The sequence below is a fragment of the Podarcis cretensis genome (genome assembly GCF_951804945.1).
Source record: "Podarcis cretensis genome assembly, chromosome: 2".
Classification (NCBI taxonomy): domain Eukaryota; kingdom Metazoa; phylum Chordata; class Lepidosauria; order Squamata; family Lacertidae; genus Podarcis; species Podarcis cretensis.
In genome coordinates this window covers 124,493,742-124,513,175 of record NC_137171.1, presented here as the reverse complement: position 1 = coordinate 124,513,175, position 19,434 = coordinate 124,493,742, and the positions used below count along the sequence as shown (strand labels likewise).

The following is a 19,434-nucleotide window of genomic DNA, read 5'->3' as shown; positions in this document are numbered from 1 at the left end:
AAGGAGCCCTGGGCAGTATTTTTCCACTGAGGGTTGTCGTCAGCCAAAGGCTGGAAGGCTGAGGCGAGCTAGACGCTTCAAGGTCGGCCACCTGGACAAAGTGAAGATAAGGCCTAAAGAGTCGCGTGAGAACGCAGAGGCCAGGCCGGTCTCCAAGGCAACGGAGGAGGCTACTTCTACGGAAGCTGCCAAGGTCCTGAGCAAGGGGGAGTTGGTTGCCAAGACAAGCAGACAGAACTGCTGCAGAAGCCCAAAGAGAGGGGGTAGCGATACGTTTGTTGCCAGCATGGCGTTGTTTGAGGACAGCTCTGAGGGACACACTGATTTTCGTTTTTTAATCGACTCAGGAGCTAACTGCAACCTGATCCCAGAGACCCCTGCAGTCGAGATGTGGAATTGCAAGGCAATTCCGGCTGGGAAAACTGTTCAGTTTGCAAGTGGGGAAAAGAAAAATGTGAATAACATTGCAAATGTATTGTTTTCTGTTTTGCAGGAGCAGATGGAAGTTTGCATTGTGCCAGGAGTGCAACACTGTATTTTATCTGTGCCTTATTTGTTGAAAAAGGGGTTTAAGGTTTGCTTTGAACACGATGTTTGTACAATCTCCAAAGGAGGGAAGCAACTGGTCAGAGTTGCAAAGGGGCAGAATGATCTCTTCATTCTTAAAACGTCTCTGGAGGGTGAGGGGAAGGTTGAGAAAGCACAAGCCCTGCGTGCTACAGTTCCCACTCATGTTTCATGTTCTTGTGTGTGGCATAAGAAGACAGCCCATGCTTGTCTTGAAGAACTACAGGTGCTACCTGAGGTTTCCAAAGGCTGTAGAATTGAAGAATGTGCAAGAGTCCTAGATTGTCAGGCTTGCAGACAGGCAAAGGTAAGAGGGTGCAGTTACCCCAGGGTGGAGAGGGTAACCACAAAACCTTTTGATCTTGTGCACATAGATCTGTTGGGTCCCATGAAGGAACCAAGTCTGGGAGGGGCCAGGTTTCTGCTGACACTGCAGGATGATTTTTCGCAGAACACCTGGACACATGGTCTCAAATCCAAGGAAGATGCAGCACAGCTGATTAGGCGTTGGATTGAGGAGGTGGAACTAATGTTCTCCACCAGAGTCAGGGAAATTGCTAGTGACAGATACGCACAGTTTACTGGGTCTGCTTTGCAGAAGTTCTTTCACAAGAAAGGGATAAGTCACACAGTGACTTCTCCTCAACAGAGGGGGGTGGCAGAGCTCAGAAGTGAGGCTCTGGTTAAAGCTGCACAGGTGATGCTGTCAGATTCTGGGTTACCTCCGAAGTTTTGGATGGAGGCAGTTAAATATGTGAGCTTCACCTGGAATCGGTCCTACAATTCAGTGGTAGGAGACACACCGTTTTTCATGCTTCACGGGAGGAAGCCGCAGGTACATTTCCTCCGTGAGTTCGGATCAACGGCCTTGCTGCCGGTGCCTGAAGCTTTGCGAGGGCCAGGTGAACCCAAGTTCCAGAAAATGATCTTCTGTGGGTATGAGCCAGCGGCTCGTGCATGGAGGTTTGCGTATCCGTCAGGTGATCAGAGTAAGCTGCTGATCAGTAAACACGCTGAGTTCTGTAAGCAGGAGGAAAAGTCAAAGACCCCTGCCAGACGCGATATTCTTTCAGAATGTCTTTCTGATTCAGAGCAGGAAGGTTCTGATGAGGAGGAAGGAGAGCCAGGGGCTGAGTCTGCTGATGACGATCAGCTCACTGACCAAAGTCAGGAGCAGGATGGGGCATCTCCACTAGTTGTAAAAAGAGAGCCCAAGAGTGAGCCTAGTTCTCCTGTGAGGGTAATTCCAAGGGTTCGAAGACGCGTTAAGTCAGAGGGGGAATCCCAGGATGCAGAGGACACACCTGCTGACCACAGTGAGTCAGAGGAAGTGCCTGAGTTTGTGCCCAGGAGGTCCAGTCGCACAACGAAGGGAATTCCACCTGAGAGGTATCAGGCCACAGGTGCGTGGGTAAGTTTCGCACAGTGTGATTCTGAGAGTTGTGAGGATATTCCACAGATGCCTGACAGGGACGCCAGGAGAGGGCGCAAGGCATTGGGGAAGGGATTGATCTCACAGAGGTCTGCAAAGGTACATCCACAGGTCTTGTCAGAATACTCGACAAGAGGGGGTGTTGGGATTCAGAACTTACTGGGTTAATTGTGTTCTGAGTTGTGCCTCCTATTCTGACGTTTGAAAGGAGGGAGGAGCTCTACTTGTTGTTGTCTCTGTGTCTCTGAGAGAGAAGGACGCCATGAATGCTAGCAGTCCAGGAGGAGCTGAGGAATGCTGAGCTGTAAATATTTGCTGCAATAAAGAACTGTTGAATTTGGACAAACACAGTGCTTGGTGTGTTTGGATCTGAAGCAGACTGCAACAGGTTTTTGATCCGCTGTGTTTTTACTCTGCAAGGCGAAACCGGAGGAGAAGAAGGTCTGAGAGCAGCTTGGCTGGGAAGCGTGCCGGACCGCATTATGCTGGGCTAATTGGGGCCATAAAGCAATTAGCTGGCCAGTGCAATTAAGATCTTATCAGATTTCGTCACAAGTTATGGATACATTCTTCCGACTCTTCATGATAAAACCCAGTTCCCCTTTTTTCTACCAGATGGCCCCAAAAGTAGATCCCCAGAATCTGGGGGTTGTCCAACTGCTCCTGAATTTCAGATGGATGTGGATTCCCATATTGCATGGGAAAGTGCTTAAAACAATAACAATAGCAATAGTTTATTTATACCCCATCCATTTGGCTGGGTTTCTCCAACCACTCTGGGAGGCTTCCAGCAAAATATTAAAATACAATAATTAATCACATATTAAAAGCTTCCCTAACAGGGCTCCCTTGAGATGTCAGACAGTTGTTTATTTCTTTGACATCTGGTAGGAGGGCATTCCACAGGGCGGGTGCCACTACCAAGAAGGCCCTGTAACTTCATTCTCGCACTGAGGGAGCCAGAAGACCCTGGGAGTTGGACCTCAGTGTCCAGACATAGGGATGGGGGTGGAGACACTCCTTCAGGTATACTGGGCCAAGGCGGTTAAGGGCTTTAAAGATGAGCACCAACACTTTGAATTGTGTCCAGAAATGTACTGGGAGCCAATGTAGGTCTTTCAAGACCGGTGTTATGTCCTCTCTTCAAAGATAACCCCTTTCTAGATTAGTTGTAGTTTCCAGGTCACCTTCAAAGGGAGCCCCACATAGAATGTGTTACAGTAGCCCAAGCGAGTCCTCAACACCAGCCCGCCCCTGTCACCCAACAACAGCACTTCTGTCTTGTCAGGATTCAACCACAATCAGTTACCTGCCATCATCCTCCAACCCCCTCCAGACACTCACACAGGAACTTCACCGCTTTCACTGGTTCCGATTTAAAAGAGAGTTAGAGCAGGGTATCATCCGCATACTGATGAACACCCAGCCCAAACCCCCTGATGATCTCTCCCAGGAGCTTCATGTAGATGTTAAAAAGCATGGGGGAGAGGACAGAACCCTGAGGCACCCCACAAGTGAGAGCCCAGGGGTCTGAACACTCATCTCCCCCCACTTTCTGAACACAGCCCAGGAGGAAGGAGTGGAACCACTGTATAACCCTCAGCTCCCAGCTCCGCTAGACGGTCCAGAAGGATGTCGTGGTCGATGGTATCAAAGGCCACTGAGAGCTCGAGCAGAACCAGGAAACAGCTTTCACCTTTGTCCCTAGAGTGCCGGAGATCATCGACCAGCACAACCAAGGCAGTTTCAGTCCCAATATGAGGCCTGATTCCCGGTTGGAAGGGAACCAAATGCTCCCCATCCTCCAGGCATCCCTGGAGCTCTTCAGCAACCACCTGCTCAATCACATGAATTTCTTCATGGGAAGCTAGAAGCATCTTGGAAGAGAAGCTGTTTCCACATTTCTATTACGCTTCATGCCCTGTACAGTGTTACCTCAGGTTACAGACGCTTCAGGTTACAGACTCCGCTAACCCAGAAATAGTACCTCGGGTTAAGAACTTTGCTTCAGGGTGAGAACAGAAATTGCAAGAGAGCAGCGTGGCAGCAGTGGGAGGCACCATTAGCTAAAGTGGTGCTTCAGGTTAAGAAGAGTTTCAGGTTGGAATTGACCAAGAAAGATGTTAATCTATTTTTGTATGCCACAACTGCGGCTTGTATTTTGTTAGCTAAAAAGTGGAAAACTCAAGAATTACCAAGAGTAGAAGAATGGCAGATGAAGATGATGGATTTTATGGAGCTAGCCGTCCGCGACCAGAAGGAGGAGGAACACCACAAAGAATGGAAGAAATTTAATGATTATTCAGCTAAATTTGTTAAGCTAAAATAACTGAAAATAGCGTCCAGATACTTAATGAGCTTAGGATTGTATTTATGTTAACTGATAAAATAATATGTTTAATACAAGAAGGAAAAGATTTAAAGATGTTAATGTTTAATTTAAAGGGTATTAAAATTGGGATTTGGAAAACCGTTATAAGGATATGCAATGAAATTCAACTAAAGGGAAACGAGGAAGTCATTTTACAAAGTAAATAACTGTTATTTTCAATAAGGTTATGATTTATGTTTGTTATGTTTTGTTTGTTTTATGTTTTTGTTTGTCATTGATATTGTAAAAACTAATAAAATTTTTGAAAGGAAAAAAAAGTTTCAGGTTAAGAATTGACCTCCAGAACTAATTAAGTTCTTAACCTAAGGTGCCACTGTATGAGTTCTTTGATGGCGGGTGAGACCGGCCCTCTTTCTGAAGCTCTTCCCACATTCCAAGCACTGGTAGGGTTTCTCCCCTGTATGATTTCTTTGATGGGAAGTGAGATCCACACCCCGACGAAAACTCTTTCCACATTCCAAGCATTGATAGGGTTTCTCCCCTGTATGGATTCTTTGATGGGAAGCGAGACTGTGGCTGTGACTGAAGTTCTTTCCACATTCTAAGCACTGATGGGGTTTCACCCCTGTATGAATTATTTGATGGGAAGTGAGACTCTGCCTGTGACTGAAGCTCTTCCCACATTCCACGCACTGATAGGGTTTCTCTCCAGTATGAATTCTTTTGTGGGAAGTGAGAACCCCACTCTGACTGAAGCTCTTTCCACATTCCAAGCACTGATAGGGTTTCTCCCCTGTATGAATTATTTGATGGGACATGAGATGGGTGCTCTGACTGAAGCTCTTTCCACATTCAAAGCATTGATAGGGTTTCTCTCCTGTATGAATTCTTTGGTGGGAAGTGAGATGGGTGCTCTGACTGAAGCTCTTTCCACATTCCAAGCACTGATAGGGTTTCTCACCTGTATGAATTCTTTCGTGGGAAGTGAGAGCCCCACTCTGACGAAACCTCTTTCCACATTCCAAGCACTGATGGGGTTTCTCTCCTCTATGAATTCTTTGATGCGAAGTGAGATTGTCCTTCCGACTGAAGCTCTTCCCACATTCTGAGCACTGATAGCCTTTCTTCCCACTGTGAGTTCTTTGATGGGAACAGGAACTCTGACTGGAGCTCTCTCCATACTCCCAATTTTGATATGGCTTCTCCACTGTATGGATTTTGTCATGGTCTCCCCCATTCTTCATTTCCAATTCATCACCACCTACAACAAAGACAGAAACTAATTAGATCCTCAGGAAGAAATGGAGCCCCCAATTATTGAACAATGCTAATGAACATTTGTGAAAGAGGAAGAACAGAAGGTGTGAGGTCTTTCTACAGAGGTCATGGCCTTTGTCGACCAGCATTCACAGACGTATTTTTGAGAACCAGAGGTTCAGAAAGTCTGGCTCTTTTCTAGGATGGATTTTTGTTGCCACAATCATGAAATCCACTCCAACTCTAACATTGGTCTTCTCTTTAAAAAACGGGCAGAGGCTAAAACAGAAACCCAAACCTGACAGAAATTCCCTCAACTTCCTTAACAACTCTGTGTGTGAATGTTGCCTCCAAGTTGCTATGGAAAGGGTGACTGTCACTCCAGAAGGCCGTTTTTTCAGTTAGGTCTGTTCTCAACTGTCGAGTGAGAGAGAGGTTTTCTGTGAGAGCACCTGCTGCCTGTTTTATGCTGCTATGTGCCTCAGAAAAAGTCTGTAAAGTCCCATATAGATAGAAGCACTTGTAATTCACTCTTCATACCTCATGTAGCAGTATTATTTGATGTTGAATTATTTTGGTTTTTTGAGTGTAGCTTATTGTCTTGAATAAGGAATGGGATAAATGTAGAAATAATCTAAACCAGTAAAGAATATAGATATATTAGATATAAGCACATGTAAACGTGTTTTAGTATATCAAGTAATGTAATGTGTTCTGTATAAACTCTAAACAGAGCCTTTTCTAGAAGAAAAAAAAGCTATGTTTTTCAAGGGTCAAACCACCCGGGGCAACCTCCACACATATAAATATCACAGAAAATGGGTTTGGGTCCCACAAAATCCAGAAAACCACGAATAATCTAGAAAGACAGGTGCAGAGTTGTAAAGTGACACATTTTACCTCAGAAACTGACATTAACATTTTGACCTCTTTGCCAGTGTACTCTTAATTATCCTCTCAGAAACAATTTTTAAAGGCAGATTGAAAAGTAGAAAGAAATTTTTAGGATGCATAGAGGAAATTTGACACAGTGGAAGAGAAGAATGAGAATAGTGTTATACAGATTTGAAGTGATACAATGTATTGAGCAGATGTCTTACTGCCAGAGAAATTCTTCACAATTTAGAGAAAGTTTATGAATTTACAAGATGTCATCGCAATTTAATAAGAAACTTTTTTGCTCTAAAACATGAAGGGAAAAAAATTATCAGTCATGTGACAGAATGTTAACTATCATTGAAAAGTTAAACCTGGCAGAATATTCTATGTCTGAAGAACAGAAAGGGAGCTATATTCTAGGATCTCTTGGGGGGAGGGCGGAATTTGACGTTTTCATATCCAAATTTAACACTCTGAATTAGCAGAGGAACACATTGAAGTTGCTGGGCAGTTCAGACAAACCTGGTCATTGTTTAAAAAGGCATGACTAGACAAAGAACATTCACAGTTGATCTCCTTCTATTCAGGGTTCACGGTGGGGATGTTAGAATCCCAGGTGCTGTTGGTCTCCATCAAAATAGTGGAGGTTCAGCACATAGAGGTATGTATGGAATTTCAAAACTGATCTTATGATCCAACGGGGAACTTTACCAAGAGGGTCCATGATCCCACGATTCTCCTCCGTGACTTCCTTATGCAGAGTTCTTTGGTCAGGATCCAGCAATGTCCACGTCTCGTCTGAAACAAGCAGCAACATCTTCACCTGCACACTCCCCATCAGCTGTTGCCTCAATCTGGTTGGTCTAAATTTAAATTTATATGTAAATCACTTTCTTCAGTTTGAACCCCCTCCCATGTTCTTGAGGAGACCAACTCTGTATCATTGCTAACATAAGAGGGAAAATGACTGCTAGCAGAGTTTGGATTTGATATCCCACCTTTCACTCCCCTTTTAGGAGTCTCAAAGTGACTAACAGTCTCCATTCCCTTCCCCCCCCCCCAACAAACACTCTGTGAGGTGAGTGGGGCTGAGAGACTTCAAAGAAGTGTGACTAGCTCAAGGTCACCCAGCAGCTGCATGTGGAGGAGCGGACATGCGAACCCGGTTCACCAGATTACGAGTCCACCGCACTTAACCACTGCGCCACACTGGCTCTCCTTAATCTTAATCTAAGTACAACAACCACAAAGAGCTCCTGAATAGACAACCAGCTATGTGATCCTGAATAGACAACCAGCTATGTGATGTTGAATGCTCTCTGTTCTCTCCTATTTCCCGTTTTTGTGTTCCAGTTTAAACCAATTCATGAACCCAGGACTCATTCACTGACCATTAATGATGAACCATATGTTATAGACATTCCTGCAAATTTATTCTGCTAGTTTTGAGATATACAAATGACATGAGAAGACCCGGTCTACATGTTTGTATCATTTATTATTCACATGTTCCTTGTTTTTAAAAACAAATAAAAAGTTACTCCAAAAAGAAAAGAAAAGGGCGACACACAGCATAGGCCCCATCTGCATTCAAACTGCAAAGCAGCATCACGTTACTTTAAAGAGTCGTTGCTTCTACTGCTGTGTGACGGAGCTGTAAGTTTTGTGACATAAGCAGGGCATTCAGGTCATGGCACTGGTATTAGACATTTTGAGCTGCCAATACATCGTGGTGGCCAGGGAGCTGTGATGTATTCCTAGCTCAAATTCCCTGCAGATGGCAAAGGCAGGCAGGCAGGCAGGTGGTGGAGCCCAAAGAGGTGCTCACCTACTCAATCTCCACCCACCTGCCTGCCTCCCCCCACCCCCAGGCTGAGCAAGCCCCAATCCCTCTCTGGCTCCATCCCTCCATGTCCCCATCTCCACTCCCCTGGAACTCACCAGATCTCTCTGAGAGCCCTAGAGAGGAACGCTCAGAGGTTGTGAGGAGGGATGCAGGAGACAACCGGACCAGGTCAACCGTCCATCTTCCCCCTTCCATCCTCGCTAGCTTTGCAGGATCCATCTCTTTCATCCTTCCTGAAGAGTCAAGGAGCCAAAACAAGCTGCAGGGTCCTGGGAGACAGGAAGAAGCTGTGGCTAGTTTCAGAACTCACAGGGTTAAGGAGTTCTGAGTGACGTCTCTCCATTCCTGAGGCATGACTAGAATGAGGGAGTGGCTTTTTCTCGCTGCCTGTTTTGTTCCGGCTTCTGAAGGGAAAAGAAGCAGGATGAGCGCTCTGAGCCCAGGAAATCTGTCTTTTATTGTTTAACTGCTTGAATAAAGACTGATACTATATACACACTGATGCCTAAGTGTGATTGATCTGCTAAACACCGGAGAGCAACAGCACGCTGCGAGAGAAAGCTCTGCAATTGTGGCTGACGGAAGACGGAGGATCGAAGCAGCAGGGAGGCGCACAAGGGAAGTGTGCCGAGCTGTAATTCAATTAGTTACGGCTAATTGGGGTTCAATACCCATTAGCCACGCCACGTTTTCACAGAAGCAAAGGGAGCCTCAAAGGCCCTGCAGGGAAGAAGAAGAGTTTGGATTTGATATCCCGCTTTATCACTACCCTAAGGAGTCTCAAAGCGGCTAACATTCCCCTTGCCTTCCTCCCCCACAACAAACACCTCTGTGAGGTGACTGGGGCTGAGATACTAGCCCAAGGTCACCCAGCAGCTGCATGTGGAGGAGTGGAGACGCGAACCCAGTTCACCAGATTCTGAGTCTACCGCTCTTAACCACTGCGCCACACTGGCTCTCCTGCCCCTGGAAAAGCACAAATGGGGCAGCCCCTTCCCAACAGAAACCCCATTTATAAACCTTTCCAGTGGTTCCAATTTCCTCCGTTTACTCCTCTCCCCGCTTCGTAAGGCCGGCATGGTCTGCACAGTCGTGACCTGAGAATAGATCCCATTGAACTCAGTGGGGCTTATGTATAGAACTTGGTGCAAAATCCAGGCACCATCTTGTCCCCAAGCCTGAAGACTGCAACGCCAGGAATGCTTATCTATGGTATCATAAGGCAAAAGTTCATAAAAGTTTTCATAGTCATAATAAGAAGTAAGAGAAAATGTAATAGACTGGTAACAATATTTACAACTAAATGAAACTTTAAAAAATCATATGAAGAAAGGATTTAGTTATCAAGTGCCAATATTTCAGAGAGAAATAGTAGAAGGTAGTACAAAACTGCTGTCAAAAATGAACGATCTGCTTCTGGAATGGGACACTAAAGAGGACCAGGTAAATTGTGTTATGATAAAATGGGCAAAGGATGTGGGACATAATATATGAATGACAGACTGGGACAGGCTTTGCAAGTTAGATCTGGAAGTTAAGCCAGTGGATTCCTCCTCACCCGTTGTTCCAAAGATCAGAAATTAAACTTTGCAGGCATCTGCTTCGCTCAAACAGCATTCAGGCTAAACCTCTACATCTTAAATGGTGCCCTTGAAAGTGACTATCCCGACCTCTCTGGCTCCAGAAGGAGACCAGGGGTCAGCAACCTTTTTCAGCCGTGGGCCGGTCCACCATTCCTCAGACCAAGTGGTGGGCTGGACTATATTTTGAAGAAAGAAAGAAAGAAAGAAAGAAAGAAAGAAAAATGAACAAATCCCTATGCCCCACAAATAACCCAGAGATGCATTTTAAATACAGTGGTAACCTCAGCTTACATACGCTTCAGCTTACAGACTCCGCTAACCCAGAAATAGTACCTCAGGTTAAGAACTTTGCTTCAGGATGAGAACAGAAATTGTGCTCCGGCGATGTGGCAGCAGCAGGAGGCCCCATTAACTAAAGTGGTGCTTCAGATTAAGAACAGTTTCAGGTTAAGAACAAACCTCCGGAACGAATTAAGTACTTAACCCGAGGTACCAATGTATTCTACTCATGGAAAAACCAGGCTGATTCCTGGACGGTCCGTGGGCCGGATTTAGAAGGCGATTGGGCTGCATCCGGCCCCCGGGCCTCAGTTTGCCTAGCCCTGCTCCTGACAATGTACTCCAAACCTGCCTGGTGTTTTCACATGAGCAGAATGTGTGCTTTAATTGAAAATGCATCTCTGTGTAATTTGTGGGGCATAGTTCCCTAGACCAGATATAGTTTCCTATATAGTTTGATATACAAAGTACGTCCTGGAGGCTGACATCCGTATAAACGACCAAACTGATTAAAGAACGAAAAAAGCTGAGCTACGTTAGAAAAGCGATCCAGTAATAAGAGATCTGGCTCTCATCGCCCTGCTAAAAATGTAGCAGTTTCTGCTTGGAGAAAAGACACAGTAGCGATGCTGGCCAAGAGGAAGACCCCCCTTCCTCCTCCTCCTCCTCCTCCTCCTCAGCTCTTGATCGAGACCCCAGGGCTCTCTCTGCAGGCCCCCCCTTCAATCCCCCTCCCCCCCATTTGGCGCCCCCCAGGCATGATCTGGCCAGCCCCCCCCCCCCGGCACCCTCCCCCGCAGCCCCTTCTCCCCATTGCACCAGACTCACCCCCAGGCAGCTCTTGCAAGAGAGAGAGGGGGGGGGGAGGCGGAAGCAGCCCCTCCGCTTGCAGGTGGGAAGGGCGAGGGAGGGGCTTTTGCTCGGGAGGACCTTGCCCCCCCCCACGCCTCCACTTCCTGTCCTCTCTAGAAACCCAGCTCTGTGCCTTTTAACCCTTGGCAAGCCGAGCACAAGCGGAGCCCTGCTCTCTCCTCCTCCAAGGCAGGAGCCCAGGAGGAGCCGCTAACCCAGAAATATTACCTCGTGTTAAGAACTTTGCTTCAGGATGAGAACAGAAATGGCCTTGGATCCTAAGCCTATGTAGCAAATGCATAGTTTGGGGGTACTCTTGGATATGCCTTTGTCACTAGAGAGCCACGTGTCCTCTATGGGTGACCTTTTTTCACAACTGAGAAGAATTAGTCCCCTTTTCAGTATTTCTAAGCAAAAGTTCATCCCATTATAATACAGGGAGTGGGGTTTGTTTGTTTGTTTGTTTGTTTGTTTGTTTGTTTGTTTTTGAGGTCAAAAAGTTATAACTCTAGTACATACTCTATTTTTCTTTCTTATATGCAGCAACAAGGGCAGCTCCCACTCTTCTTCCTGGCTAGCCCTCCCTTCCCTATTTTGCTCTCCTTTGGCCTGACTGCAGCAAAGGCCTTTTCTTTGCTTTCTGGTCCACCTAAGCAGCAGTTGCCGAGGCTGCCCAGAACTGCCTTGTCCTTCACTCTTTTGTCTACCCCGCTCCCCAAGCAACAAGCCTTCACCCTTTCCTTTCCTCCTCTTCCTCCTCTGTTTCATTGTCATTCACTTTCCCACAACATTCCCACCGCTGGAGAGACCTGTCAGGAATAAGCATGGGCCAATGGTACCAAATAGTATGGGAAACAGCCCTACTGGAAAAATTAACCAATAAACTGAAACTGACATGGGGACAAATAGAAGAAGACACCTTCACCCCGGTATGGCTCCCCTTTATCACACACACAGCCCAACAAGACAATGACAAAAACCCACCAACAGCATACAAATCAATATGGCTAACCTGATCCAAAACACCCACCCACCCCACTCACCCATGAAAACAAAGACCACCACAGCCAACCACAAATGAACAACCACACCCTAGGCCAACCCCAACCTCTCTCACCACCAAAGAAACACAAGTGAACAGCAAAGAACCTGCACAAGCAACGCTGACACCAAACCCTACATATACTAAGTAAAATAGAAACATCGCCGCCCGACCCCAACCCCAATCGTCTCCCCCCCCTCCACCCCTCTCCCCCTTTTCTTCCTAATGTCTCAAAAAATGATACTGAATTGTAAAAATGTTACATGGGGGAAAATACGAGAGGGAGACATTGCACACTTTTGTAAATCATCAATTTTTTAATAAAAAAAAACCGCCAAAACATTCCCACCACTGTGGAAATGTCCGCCTGGAGCTCCCCCCTCCATAATACACTCCCTTCTTACTACATTCAGTGGAAACATTCGAGGATTCTTCTGAGGAAGTGAAATGAAACGGGGGCGGGGGGGAATTGAATTATTTGGGGGGGGGTTAGAGATGACAGTTGAGCAGGTAAGATTCTGGACAAATGTGGACCTAGGTCCCTGTGTATATGGTCTGAAGGAGCAAAATGTTAACAACACCTTTGCTGAGGCTGAAGAGAATAAGCAGAGGCCTAAATATAGGACAACTGGCTTATTACACCAGAAGCTTAACATGACTCAACAGTGTGATGCAGCAACCTTTTTATATATTAAATAATAATATTGATTACCCATCCTCACTGTAAGGTCCCTGCATGGCTCACAACATTTTAAAATACAGCATTGAAAGGTGTGTGTTTTTTTAATTATACAAATAGGGGGAAAAGATAACAAATTTTAACTCTAATAAAAATAATGTTGAAATCTTAGTCTGCTTCAACAGAAGTATAGTGTCCGGATCAATTGAAGTAATATTCCCAGTCTGTTCTGCCTTGGTCAGACCACACCTGGAATACTGTGTCCAGTTCTGGGCACCATATATTAAGGTAGATATTGATGAGTTGGCAGGTATGGGGTGGAGGCTAACCAAGATGACCAAGGGCCAGGGAGGAATGGGTGAGACCACCTCTCCATCCTGACCCTCCCAGGGAGGAGGAAGAGGAAGACAGTATAAAGGGAAGTCACAGTTCAGAGGCAAATGAGGGGGAAAGTTGGGAAATCATGGGAGAGCCAGAGCAACACCTGGTTGACATGTCATTAGAAAGCATTCTAGACCCACCATCTTCCAGAACCCAGCGAGCCTTAAAAGTAGGAGAGCAAAGAGCTCAAAGACAGAGGGTACTTAGCAGCACCAGCAGAGGAGGTGATGATGAATGAGGAAGTGAGAGAGCCGGGGGATGGAGATTCACTTGGAGAAATAACAGGAGTGACAGTGGACATCCATGTTCCGTTCCAAGAATAATTACAAAATTTTGGTAATGTGAATTCCCTGTGATCTATATGATCTATATCTTCCAAAGTATTAACAAATTTTCAGCCAAATCCAAATTTCATAACTACTTCCATTAAGTTGGTTGGTTCTACATGATCAAATGAGGGTAATGATTTTTTAAATTGAAACATTATTTTTCAAGAACATTACTTCTCTATCTTCTTGAAAAATAATAATTTAAGAATCAGATGCTATTTTTAGTTTTTGCTGTCAGGTGCTCCTTTGCGTTCAGATCAGGTCTCAGCAAAATAATGTAGCATTTGGGCATGAAGATGCAGCCCAGGAGCCCAGCACTGGAGGCCAAGATGGAGAAAACCTGAACGGCTACCATGTATTTCCCCTTGGTGCTCAGGTAGGTGGGCACAAAGGACACCCAAACACTGCAGAAGACAAGCATGCTGAAGGTGATCAGCTTGGCTTCATTGAAGGCCCCAGGCAGCTTCCTGGCTAGGAAAGCCACCGTGAAGCAGATGGCCGCCAGGAAGCCCATGTAGCCGAGGGCAACATAAAACATGGCCACAGACCCTTCGTTGCATTGCAGGATGATCTCCCCAGGCTGGGAGTGCATGTCAGAGTCTGGGAATGGTGGCGAGATCCCCAGCCAGATGGTGCAGATGACAACTTGGACACAGGAACAGGAAATGACAATGGAGTTGGCCAGACTCTTCCCCAGCCATCTCCTCACTGAGGTCCCTGGCTTGGTGGCCAGGAAGGCCAGAACCACAGTGATGGTTTTTGCCAACACAGAAGAAACAGCAACAGAGAAGATGATGCTGAAGGCCGTTTGTCGGAGAAGGCAGGTCCCTTTCCTTGGCCTCCCAATGAACAGGAAGGAGGACAAAAAGGAAAGCAGGAGGGAGACGAGGAGGATGTAGGAGAGGTCCCGGTTATTGGCTTTGACTATGGGAGTTTCGTTGTATTTAATAAAGATTCCTAAATCAAAGCTTGTGGCTAAGGACCCCAGTAGGGCAAGGGAAAGTAGGACAACCCCCAGAGATTCTTCATAGGCTAGGAAGGTGATATGCTTGAACACACATTGATCTCGGTTCATGTTTGGATGCTGATTTTCTGGGCATTTTTGGCAATGGTCTGCATCTGCAAGAGAAAGAGAAAGAGAGTAATGTCTACTACTCTGGATTCAGCCAAGCCCTGAGCAGCATCTAGCCTCTTGGGAGAGATTCAGTTGTAGAAGAAGTCAGTCTTAGACAGCCACAGATCACTACAGGTATTTAATTAGGTTTTTCTAAACATTAGCTCTACCCCGAAGAAATGTGGGATAGATTCCAGGGCTGAAGATCCCCTGCTTGGCCTCTGGCAGGTTGGGCTGCTTGGAGCCCCCTATAATAGGACCAAAAGGAGGATCAGGGGTCTGTGCAGAAGTCTAATATCCACCCTAGGTCCATAACAATCTCTCTCCTTAAAGACCCCGGGACAGTTAAGTCTAGTCAAAGGCAACCATGGGGTGCACCGTTCATCTCGCTTCAGGCCAAAGGAGCTGGTGTTTGTCCACAGACAGCTTCTGGCCAGCATGACTAAACCGCTTCTGGTGCAAAGGGACACCAAGACGAATGCCAGAGCACCCCGAAGCACCATTTACCTTCCCGCTTCAGTGAAACCTATCCATCTACTTGCACTGTCGTGGTTACGAGCGGTAGTCTCGTAATCTGGGGAACCGGGTTCGAGTCTCCGCTCCTCCACATGCAACTGCTGGGTGACCTTGGGCCAGTCACACTTCTCTGAAGTCTCTCAGCCCCACTCACCTCACAGAGTGTTTGTTGTGGGGGAGGAAGGGGAAGGAGAATGTTAGCCGCTTCGAGACTCCTTCGAGTAGTGATAAAGCGGGATATCAAATCCAAACTCTTCTTCTTCCAGCCATTCTTGTTACGCTACTTTATTTTTCCAATTGACTTAAACGCATTTCATTATTTCTTTAATCTCCATAAAGGGAGTGAAAGGCGGGATATCAAATCCAAACTCCCCCTGGTGTGCTTTCAAACTGCAAGGATGGAAGAAGCTGAGACAGAGAAACGGGACCTCAGCCCGTCGCGTGGTTTCAAACTGCTGCCCTTCCGATCAGCAAGACCAAGAGGCTCCGTGGTTTAGACCTCCCTCCTTCACATTTGATCAAAGGTATTTTTTGGAGTAAGGATTAGAAGTAGGGCTAAGGAGTGGAATTTGGCTGGGCAGGCATTTAGTGACTGACATGTTTATATTCTGCTTTCCCAATCAGCTTACTATATATATATATATATATATATATATATATATATGATGATGATGATGATACATTTTAGAACAATATCACAAACTATAATAATCAAAACAGATTGATGATGATGATAATTTGGACCACCCAGTTCCCTCCCACACATGAACCATACCAGCCTTGTCCTGCCCAGAATTGGTTTTGAGAGATTCCTGACGGAACCCTTCTCTCTTCCCCAAGGCCAGCCTTCCCCTTGGAGTCACCCACCTTCCTGAGCGGAGATGGTCCCTTCTGCACAGGGAAGACATTCATAACAGCAAAGAGGCTTCCCTTCCTGAATCACCTTGACGGATCCAGGGCAACAGCTTTCCACACACCTGGAAGTAGGAAGGGTCTAGGCACAAAGACGAAGAGCGTCAGTGAGAATTGTTCTTTGAGAAATAGTATGTTGTCATCTGCTGTAGCATCTAGGCTATAGCTTGAAACTCAGCATTTCCCATCCCTGTCCATTACATGAATGATTCATGATTAAATTCAGAAAAAAACAAAGGACCTCCATTAAATAAAGTTCTGTATATGGGCCATGAGCTATTCACTACTAATAAAATTCAGGTAGCAACAGAAAACCAAGGAACCCCCCTTTCCCCATACACACAGTTTAGCAGGAAGCCTCCTTTGGCACCCAGCTGAGCAGAGGAGCTGTAGGAACTATCTGGAACAACAGCCCAGTGCTGGAGTTGACAGGCAAGTGAGGGCAGCAGCCCACAGAACAGGGAGCACTTATTAGAGCTCATAGAAAAGACAGCAAAATGACAGGCATGATTCCCACTCCCCGTCACCTGATTGAGCCACTTGGGCCACACAATGGCCTCCTGGTCGATGGTGCACTTCAGGTCTGGGGATCCCTGTCTGTCGATACTCCCAAACCTCACCCTGAGGACGGATTTATTGGGGAACACCACCCAGTTCACAATGTCCAAGTCAGCTGCCAGCTCCCCATTCTCATCCAAATACACTCTGTCCATGGAAGAATTGTAGAACTGGGTGTTTCCTAGGAAAGGGTGGAGCTGGAACAGAAGCAAAGATGAGAGCATTTAGAATAAAGGGAAGCAGAGGCCCCTGTTTTGCTAGCCCAGAAATGGAAAGTCAGCGAGGTCCCAGCTAAAGAGGACTGGCAACTTAAGTGGACAGAATATGGAGAACGTGCAGATTTAACATACTGAATAAGAGAGCAAGAAGAAGATACATTGAAAGAAGAGTGGAAAGCATTTATTGAATATATGGAAAATAACACTATACAGCTGAAAACAGTGGCAGCATTAAGACAAATTCAACCCCGAAAATAATGTTTGATGGATGTAAAAGTAGAAAACTGATTTGAATGGTTATAGCAAAATATACAGGGGTGTATAAGATGTAAAATGAACCAAGGAAAGAGAAGAAGGGAAGTCATTGGATATTTTAGAGTTTGTAAAATGTTTATTTGGAATTGTTCAATTTGAAATTTAATAAAAATTATATGATGATGATGATGATGATGATGATGATGGAAGCATACTGACAATCCACTTCCCCTTTGCTTAGGGCTGGTTGCAGACTCAAATAGTAATGGAGAGATCTTGTCACTTTTGGTTCATACTGTTTTCTCTCTCACACACAAACCCCAATCTTAAATTCAGTTCTCCACATTTCTGAAGCATTTTTTAAATAATAAAAAAGCTCATCAGAATTCTTCAGCATTTCTGTGTGATTTTCTCCTAGTAAGCATGTTTTTGAAGGATGCTGCCCCCTTGGATTATTTCAGAAAGAGTGAATTAGCTTCGTTTTTCCTTTCAAGGCAAACTGAATGAAATCTCCAATATGGGCTTCAGCAGGGAAAGGCAGGAGCTTGGTGGAGGGAGCAGAGAGCCAGAGCAGAGTCAAGCGTGTGTCAAAGGAATAGAGACTAGAGACAGCCTGATCAATGTCATCTCCCCTGCCAAAAATAATTCCAACTTGCGGGGAAAGGAGAATTGGGCACATAATGGGAGCAGTTGCTCAGGGGGCTGTGCAATGAGGCAAGAATAAGAACAGCAAAAAGAAATGAAAAAAGTATATGTATTAAGGAAGGTTTAAAATGGAAAATGGCTAATGTGTTCTGCAAACTTTGGGTTTTTTCCATCGTAGTTTTTTTCTAAAGGGCTCCGGTCTCTTGCTGAGATTAAGATTAACTAACTGGATGCTGTTCTCTGCTAGCTAACATGTGAGTGTTGTAACCTTAGATCATGTGATGAAGGTATTGGATTGCAATATCTCCTTTTTGAAGGGAGTTGCCTTTTTGTCTTTGGCTCCAAAACTCAATAGAGTCAATATGTAAAGGAAGCTCTCCTGAAGGTAAAGCAAATGCCTGGAGGCAGAAAGGCAGGAGAGAGAGAGAGAGAGAGAGAGAGAGAGAGAGAGAGAGAGAGAGATATTCTGCGAGTAAAGAGTGAATAATATTTCTATGCGCCTGGACAATAATTCATTTCCAAAGGAAAATATTCAATATCTGCAACACTACAATCAATTGTCATGCTCAGTTGAGATGTCTATGAAGGGAAAGAAAATACCTGCCATGGCTGTAGCCTTTGAAGTCCCATTCTCTCAGTTCCCCTCTGCTTAGATCTAGATGAATATGCAGCATTTAAGGCACGAGCCACGGCTTGCAGAGTGTTGTAGATCCTGTAGCTGTCTAGAGAGAGGATTCTTTCCAGATCATCTTGGGGAAGCCTCTCCAGTTTCTCTCTCTCTCTGCATCTTGTCCGGCCTTTCACTGAGAATGCATGCTTTGAATAGGAACAATTAAAAGCACTCTCCCAAAACTTCTTAATACCAAAGAAAAAGGGTGGAAAATCACCGTATTTTGCCCCTTTACTTGTCTCAGTGAAGAAGGAAAATATACCATGGATGTGTTGGAAAGATATCTCATTATACATCAGCTCCAGGGCAACATCCCACAAAACTGTTGTGATGAAGATTTTTCCAACAATGAATTTCATCAATATGTCAAAAAACAGTTGTATAAAGAGTAGTCCATTTAAGAAATAAGTCATTTCCCCATAGTAAACAAATACATGCACTTGCCTCCACTTGCGGAATGGAAGACGAGGAATGTATACTCCATTTGTATTCGGTCCTGGGATGCTTTGTGAGATGACAACACAGACACCGCTCTTGACGAGCACGGGTGTCAAGCTCTTCAGGAACCTCTCTCCATTGTTGGTGTCTGGTGCAAGGAGGCCAATCAAGGTCCATCGGAAGTGCTGGAGCAGCTTGACAATCCCTGGGTACAGGGCTTCTTCTTTGGGGAGCATCCGGTAGAAAAAAGGGAAATGCCTCTTATCATTCAGAACATGAGAGACAAAAGCATAAGTGATCTGGGAAGAGAAGGAAGATTTGTATCTTGTTTGATTTCAGATCAAAGCCTAAATATTTCTAAGCCCAACATGAGATTGGGAAGGTCTTAGGAAGGAGGAAGGTCTAGTGCAAGGACCCTTTGGTGGGAACGGTGATTTCTTTGAAGGTTGTGGCAGCCGTAAAGAAGGCAAATTTGATGCTAGGGATCAACAGGAGGGTAGCTGAAAATAAGACTGCCAATATCATAATGCTATTATACCTCTCTCCATTCCTACCTGTGGGATTTTATAGATGCCCAACACGTTTGAAATCTGGATGGAGTTTTGAGAGTCGGACCCTTCGAGAACAGCCAGTAGGTTAGTCTGTTTACC

The 19,434-nt window shown here is 45.4% G+C and overlaps 3 protein-coding genes across 4 annotated transcripts in view; 1 reads left to right on the top strand and 2 right to left on the bottom strand.

The window, feature by feature from the left end:
• LOC307208944 (uncharacterized protein) overlaps positions 1–19,434 on the top strand; it is a 196,683-nt gene that overhangs the window by 23,128 nt on the left and 154,121 nt on the right. The gene's annotated exons all lie outside the window — the stretch shown is intronic.
• LOC307208844 (uncharacterized protein) lies at positions 2,966–11,019 on the bottom strand. Its single transcript, XM_079963843.1, has 4 exons — positions 11,004–11,019; positions 8,409–8,582; positions 7,179–7,265; positions 2,966–5,592 (listed from the first exon to the last, which is right to left on the bottom strand). The coding sequence occupies exons 2-4, from the start codon at positions 8,539–8,541 to the stop codon at positions 4,694–4,696; spliced, it is 1,119 nt and encodes a 372-aa protein (XP_079819969.1). The 5' UTR covers positions 8,542–8,582; positions 11,004–11,019; the 3' UTR covers positions 2,966–4,693.
• LOC307208306 (vomeronasal type-2 receptor 26-like) lies at positions 12,367–19,190 on the bottom strand. 2 transcript variants are annotated; one of them, XM_079962980.1, is made up of 5 exons: positions 18,791–19,190; positions 18,277–18,492; positions 16,528–16,755; positions 15,956–16,082; positions 12,367–14,577 (listed from the first exon to the last, which is right to left on the bottom strand). In XM_079962980.1, exons 1-5 carry the CDS (start codon positions 18,959–18,961, stop codon positions 13,667–13,669), a joined length of 1,653 nt encoding a protein of 550 aa, XP_079819106.1. In that variant the 5' UTR covers positions 18,962–19,190; the 3' UTR covers positions 12,367–13,666. The 2 variants fall into 2 exon arrangements, with proteins under 2 accessions (XP_079819106.1, XP_079819105.1); XM_079962979.1 differs by having other exon boundaries at positions 18,277–19,190.